Below are 7,327 nucleotides of genomic sequence, written 5' to 3'. Positions count from 1 at the left end.
CTTAAATCTAACAATCTCAATAGTTCAGGGGAATTTTTAACGACAAAAAAAATTCAGACTTTGATATCTACCAAATCATGCCCTTCAAATTTTGATAGGTACTAAATCATGTCCTTGAACTTTTATTTAAAATTGTTTTACTAAAATTAGACAAAAGTTTTTAAATTTAACAATCTCAATAATTTAGAGAAAATTTTTAACGATAAAAGTTTAAGAGACATAATTTAGTATATGTCAATTCCTAATTAACCTTAAAAAATAAGTATAGATTGTAATTTTCAATTCGTCTAATTACCTATACGACGAAATGCGACTCACGTGCACAACCAATCAACCAATACATAACAATACTAATATTTCATCTAAGCGCATAGCGCACCCTATACCCAGTTCTACGGCGCAATTTAGCACAAAACACACCTCTCTTTCTTTCTCTATCTTCATCTTTAACCTTTTCCCCTTCAACCCAAGAAAAAACCCATTATAAACTCAAAGTCTCCGCTCTCTTGGAGACCGAGGAAGCCATAAGAACCTAAGATAACTATAGAGCGAGAAACTGGGGTTGGAGTTATCTATATATTTTTAGAGAGAGAAAGTGTGTGTGATTCCGTACAGTGAGATTATGGGAAGTGGTTCAGCAACTCTCCCAGCCAAGCGTTCCGTAATGTCCGATCCCACCTCTCTTAACGGATCCTCGAAACGATCGAAGAAGCCTCCTTCGTCGCAGCAGCAGCAACAACAACCTCTCGTTGTTCCTCCTGGACACGTGGCCTTCCGCCTGCTCTGCCACGCGTCGAGGATCGGAGGCGTGATTGGGAAGGCCGGCAGTGTGATCAAGCAGCTACAGCAGGCTACTGGGTCTAAGATTCGGGTCGAAAATGCCCCCGAAGAGTCTCCGGACCGGGTCGTCGCGGTGGTTGCGCCGAGTTCTGTGGTGGGGAAAATTTCGCTGAAGAGTCCAATTGGGGGTGATGGGTTTGATTTTGGAGGTGGGGAAGAGATGGATGCGTCTAAGGCCCAGGAGGCTCTTCTGAGGGTTTTTGATCGGATTCTTGAGGTTGCGGCGGAGACCGGCGCTGTTGGTGCTAGTATCGGCGTTGTGTCGTGCCGGTTGCTGGTGGATGCTGCTCAGGCCGGGTCGGTAATTGGAAAGGGAGGGAAGATTGTGGAGAAGATAAGGAAGGATTGTGGGTGTAAAATTAGGGTTTTGACTGAGATGTTGCCGGCTTGTGCTGACTCCACTGATGAGATGATTGAGGTAATTGTTCAATTTTTTGGAATTTATTGCCTTTAATTGGAGTACGCGATTTAGTTAAATTTAAATTATGGTTTTGTACATATGAGAGGAAAAAAACTTGCTTAGATTTTATTCTTGAATGAGAAACTTTTGTGCTCTTTTTATGATTGTGATGAAGAGTCATTGGGGTTTTGTATGTTTTTGATCTGGTCTCTTTGATTCCTATAGTGATTGTGAATGTAATTTTTTTTTCTTCACAGATAGAAGGGAGTGTTTTGGCTGTTAAGAAAGGACTTGTTGCTGTCTCTCGGCGTGTTCAAGATTGTCCATCGGTTGATAAGTCAAAAGCTGTTGTTGGTAGCAGACAACTTGAAACTTTAGTTCCTCAAGAGGCTTTACCTGATCTGCGTATGGAACATCTTTCTCACAGAAATTTGATGATGCCTACTTATACTATTAGCTCCCTTAGTCTGCCTACCAGCTCCATCGGTTATGTTTCTGGGGTTCGTCCCTTGGCGTTGGAGTCTGAAAGGATCCCAGCAATTGAAGAAAAAGTTCAACAACAGGAGGTTTCTTTCAGAATTCTTTGTGAAAATGCTAGGATTGGGAGTGTAATTGGAAAGGGAGGTTCAGTTATTAGGGCTCTTCAGAATGATGCTGGTGCTAATGTAAGTGTTGGAGTGTCAGTGGCTGATTGTGATGAACGATTGATAACAATTTCTGCATCAGAGGTTAGCCATTTTGTGTTTAAAATGTTGATTTCCTTGTTTTAATTCTGCTCAAGTACAACTTTATGTGTTGTCTATATGTTATTCAATTGGATTTGTTACTTCACTTTTTGTAGAACCCTGAATCAAGGTATTCGCCAGCTCAAAAGGCCGTGGTTCTCGTTTTCTCAAGGTTTTTAGATGCTAGCTCTGAAAAGGGGCAAGATTCTGATTTCAATAAAGGCTCATCTGTTACTGCACGGCTTGTTGTCCCATCAAATCAAGTTGGTTGTTTATTGGGTAAAGGAGGTTCAATAGTTTCCGAAATGCGGAAGGTAACTGGTGCTAACATAAGAGTAATAGGGGGAGACCAGGTCCCAAAGTGTGCCACAGAGAAGGATGTAGTGGTACAGGTGCGGTGATTTCCTTTTCTTTAGATTTAATAAGTGATTACTGCTTATGTAATTGTTTTTCCAATTTCTTGAAGTATTAGAAAAGGATCTGTAAAATAATCTTTTTCAATTTATAAAATTTCATTACAACGCTTTCATTGTATAAAACATAGTTTTAGATTCACCTGATAGAAGTAACCCTTATCATCACCCTTCTATATGGTGTTGGAATTTGTGATGGATTAACAATAATATATTTCTTAATTTGATTAATCAAGTTCTACTTGGTAAACATTTTCATGTTTTGGTTTAACAAGTTAACAATTTCTTTGTTCATTGTAACCATTTCTTTGTCAACAGATATCAGGAGATTTTTCAAGTGTGCAAGATGCATTGTACAATGCCACTGGTAGATTAAGGGATAACCTTTTATCCAGTATAGTAAACAGTGCTGCAACAAGGAATGCTTCGACTTTGCTAACTAATACTAGCCCCTATGCAAGAATGAGGGACCCTGCCCCTCCTACAATAAATACTTCACCGCCAATTGGTGTTCATAGTTTCACTCAACATTCTACACTTGGTCAACGCGTAGATCATCTTGGACTTTCTCACGCTTTAAATCATTCTTCTCCAAGACAATGGGAATCACAGGTAAAATTAAAAATGTCTCTTTTTCTTTTATCTATTCTTTGACTTTGATCTTTTGAATAATTTTTACTAGCTGATCTGCAGATGATGGCTGGAATTAGTACAAGGGGATTCTCTGAAGCTGGTGGTGGATTCTCTGATGCTGTTAGGGGACTCTCAGAAGCTGGCGGGGGATTCTCTGATGCTGTTAGGGGATTCTCTGAATCTGGTGGAGGATTCTCTGATGCTGTTAGGGGATACTCTGAAGCTGGCAGGGGATTCCCTGATGCTGTTAGGGGGTTTTCTGATGCTGGCGGGGGATTCTCTGATGCTGACAGGGGATTTTCTGATTCTGGCAGAGGATTCACTGATGCAGGCAGGGGATTCGTTGATGCTGGCAGGGGATTCGCTGATACTGGCAGGGGATTTTCTGATGCCGACAGGGGTTTCTCTGATTCTGGCAGGGATTTCTCTGATGCGATCAGGGGATTCTCTGATGCTAGCAGGGCATTAAGTTCTCTAAAAGGTGGCTTGGAACTGGCCGGGTAGGTATTTAGTTATAGAGCACAAAAGTTACCCGATAATGCTAATTTATATAATTTCGCAGAAACTGCAATGCTGACAGAAGCCACCAGATAGTGAATTTTGATTAGTTCACTTAACAAGGAAACCATCTTATAAATTTATAGCTTTGGATAACACTGATTTCAGATATTAGCTACTATTTGTCTAATTTTTATCTGAATATGAAGTGTGTGGAGCACTCTTTTTTGACAAATGAATTATATTATATATTGGTGCTGGCAATCTAGTAGTATTTAAGTAATGTAATGGTATGTGAAGGATTGAGTTTATTTCATTTATTGTAAATTTGTCTTTAAGAAAATCTCAACTGATAATATTTGGGTAGAGCAAAATGCCCCTATAGTTAAAAATGGTGTATCAAATCATTTATAATTACTTTGATACAATTCTTGGGGTGCTTTTATTCTGTATACTTGCATCTATATTATTCATTGAAATATGTACCCCTTGCAGATTCTGATGGAATCAAGTAGTTTTTTTCTTCTTTTCTGTAGAGTCCATATATCTTACATCTAGCAGTCATTTCAACATAACATCTATCTGTTTCTTGAAGTAGCATAGGCCATAATTGCCACAAAAATATACAGGACATCTTTTTCTTTTATTATTGATTCCCTTTCTTTCTTTTTTTCCTGGTATGCCATATCAGCAGTGGAAGCAAATCAGCTATTGTAACAAATACAACCGTAGAGATCATAGTTCCTGAAAATGCTATTGGCTCTGTGTATGGGGAGAATGGGAACAACTTGACTCGACTAAGACAGGTACTTATATCACAAACTTGTTATATACTCCTTTATTGGCACTGTTTTGTGCTTATACATGCCACCCCATTAGTGATAGCTAAAATGATAAGTGAGAGACTGCAAGCATGCTTTGCTGCCAGCTTGTTGTTCCACTATTATTAGGAAATTGCTGGAATTGAAGATCCTAGAGCATCGGTGCACTAGTGTATCGTCACATTAGCAAACTAGATTTCTAGCTTGTTGTATTTGAATCAACACCATTAAAACTATGGTTTTCTTTTCTCTCTGTGATAACTATCTGCAGCTTTAGAAATCTCCATAGAAGTTCCATTATTTATAATGGAATTTTTTAATTACTTATCTTTTTGCTACATCCTACAATTTATTGTAGGCAGAAACTATTAAAATATTTCAAAATTGAAGCCCAGATTTCATGGGAGCAAATCATGGGATTAAGCGGCCTAACCATTGGATCCACCCTTCTAGATATAGTAGTTCTATTAAACAAAAAAGTAGGAAGTCCCAAAGAAACTGGGAGGTCTTAGTTAAATGGCCCGCCCAATGTTGGGACTTGGATTAATAGTCTCCTTTCAAGTTTATAGCTAAATGACTTATATCAGTGAATATATATCACGTTTAATTAGATATTCTCGTTTATGTGTATATATGCACGAATTGTATAATCAAGTTTATTAAAAAAGGTTGTACTCAGTATGTTTATGGATGTACTGGTATATAGATATAATTATGATTATCAAAATGAATCATAAAAAGTGGACGTCAAGATTTGGAATACTTTATACTTAATTATCTCCAAGAAAGTTATTAAGTTTTTGGTTATTTAGACTAAGGATTAATTTGGCACTCATTATAGTTAAATACAGTAAAGAATTATTGAAAATTCTTTGAACTTATGACAAGCACACATTTAACTTTGAGATATTGATAAAAAAATTGTTTAGGATCCCACTTTGTGACATCAAAATTTGATTTTTGATGCATTACTAAACGAAATCTATGTTATAGTGATGCTTCCTTAATTTGTTTTTTATTTATTACTACCTTCTCGTATTCGAAACCGTGCTGCTAGAAGCATTTAAATTTCTCAGGAATCCTCATTTTTATCTATAAGTTTGTCCATACCTTACTCCCGCTTCCTCTCTCAAATCAGATTTCAGGTGCCAGGGTCATTGTGCACGAACCACGTCCTGGAACAAGTGATAGGATCATAGTTATCTCTGGTACACCCGATGAAACCCAGGCAGCTCAGAGCTTGCTACATGCTTTCATTCTTACTGGACCTTCATGACAACTTGTAGAGGTGACTCCCAACTTTTTAAAATGTCAAATTTACTTCCAAACATGTTTCTTAGCATCGAAGCATGTTGAAATAGCTATTTTCTAATCTGTTCATGCAATTCTTCAGAAGTGAGAAGGAAACAATTTAGGTCTATTAACCGCATACTCTCGTCTTCTCGGTCAAAGGGTCTTCACAGTACAAGGAAGATGATTGAGATTTAAGGTAGGCCTAATTCACAACTTTGGTGGTGGCATGAAAATTTCCATTGATCTCATGAAAATTACTATCCAGCATTTTAGACATTATGGCTGCTGGAGTGAGGTATGTCGAATACCCCAGAATATTATTATTATTATTATTTAAGCGCTTTTCTTAATTATTATGATTGTTGTGATACATTGTTTTAATATTCATGTTATTCCTTTGTTACTCTCTGTTTACACCCCCACCACCAAAAAGAGAAAAACTCAACCCAACATTTAAATATTCATAACATATCTCCTCCCAAAAAGACAAAGGAAAAAAAAACATTATTAATATTTACCTGTTGAATTGAACCTAATTTGTGAAAGCTTATAAGAAATGTTGATGTTGAAGTATTGCTGATTATGATGTTTCAACTTTCAACTTCAAGAGAACAAACTACTACTGTAACTTTCAAACAATCTGAATGATTTACAATTTCAATTCCTTGAATTCAGATTTGTTACTTTTATTTCATAAAATTACCAAAGGCTGAAACATAGCATTATTATATGTGTAACTTCCAATTGAATTAGCACAGCCGTGTTTGGTTGGCTAAAAACTTAAGAGAATTACAGTGCAATGTGAATGACTATATATCTCAGGAAGTAACCATTTCACGTCTGACAAACTGCAATGACCAAGGGAAAACCACAAGCCATAAGAGTAAAACAGCACAATTGCTTCAAAGTCATATTACACAATGGCTTTGTTTGAAATGGAGGAAAAAGAAAAAACTTTCACTCTGTTTTAAAAATTGAGAATTTAGAAAAATCCCAATAGATTTATTCTTTCTTATTTTGATTTAAAGGCTTTTTTGCTGCAAACATAATCAACATAATCCACCTTTTACACTTTAGTTTCCAACGTATTGAAAAGCTAGCATTATTAGTGTTTTTTCAAATTTTCATCAATAAATAAAAAAACTAGAACTTTGGCTTGCTCCCCAAGTATTTTAGTTTTATTTTTAGAAGTTTAGAATATTATTTTTTTTTTAAAAAAAAAAATCTATTATAAGACTTTAGGAAAATAAATTCTTCCTATTTTTGTTCCCTTATAAGTTTTTTTAAACCTTTTTCCCATAATAGTAAAATTAAAACCTTTTGAGGGGTTACAAAGAAAGTTTCAAGAATTTTTGTTTTGTTCCAACTTTTCATAAAATTTTATTTTCAAACCTCACTCTATTATTTTGAAAATTGTATCCAAACTAAATATTCCTCCATTTGAAGTAGACGAGATTTGGTGGGCTTAGAATTAAGTTGGAGAAACAGAAAACTACAGTCAGTCCAATGTACAAATTGACCTCAAGAAGTAAGCGTTCTGCATCTGAGAAACTAAATGCAGAGTCAAGGAAAAGTAATTAGAGCACCAATGCAATGTAATACCATCTCCAAAGGTTGTACTATTTTGGTACAAAATTTATTACTATTTACTTCAAATGTCACATAAAATATGACAACAAATAAATATATTTTGTTTAAAAAATC

At 36.0% G+C, this 7,327-nt stretch overlaps 1 protein-coding gene across 2 annotated transcripts; it reads left to right on the top strand.

The window, feature by feature from the left end:
- Positions 1-298: 298 nt before the first annotated feature.
- Positions 299-6,026, top strand: LOC133034669 (KH domain-containing protein HEN4). Of its 2 annotated transcripts, none has more exons than XM_061109959.1 (8): positions 299-1,258; positions 1,498-1,968; positions 2,082-2,357; positions 2,697-2,990; positions 3,072-3,511; positions 4,201-4,315; positions 5,469-5,618; positions 5,724-6,026. In XM_061109959.1, the coding sequence occupies exons 1-7, from the start codon at positions 623-625 to the stop codon at positions 5,604-5,606; spliced, it is 2,370 nt and encodes a 789-aa protein (XP_060965942.1). In that variant the 5' UTR covers positions 299-622; the 3' UTR covers positions 5,607-5,618; positions 5,724-6,026. The 2 variants fall into 2 exon arrangements, with proteins under 2 accessions (XP_060965942.1, XP_060965943.1); XM_061109960.1 differs by having other exon boundaries at positions 311-1,258; positions 4,204-4,315.
- The last annotated feature ends 1,301 nt before the right edge of the window (positions 6,027-7,327 follow it).

This window comes from Cannabis sativa, chromosome 2 (genome assembly GCF_029168945.1).
Source record: "Cannabis sativa cultivar Pink pepper isolate KNU-18-1 chromosome 2, ASM2916894v1, whole genome shotgun sequence".
Classification (NCBI taxonomy): domain Eukaryota; kingdom Viridiplantae; phylum Streptophyta; class Magnoliopsida; order Rosales; family Cannabaceae; genus Cannabis; species Cannabis sativa.
This window is presented reverse-complemented; position numbering and strand designations above follow the sequence as displayed.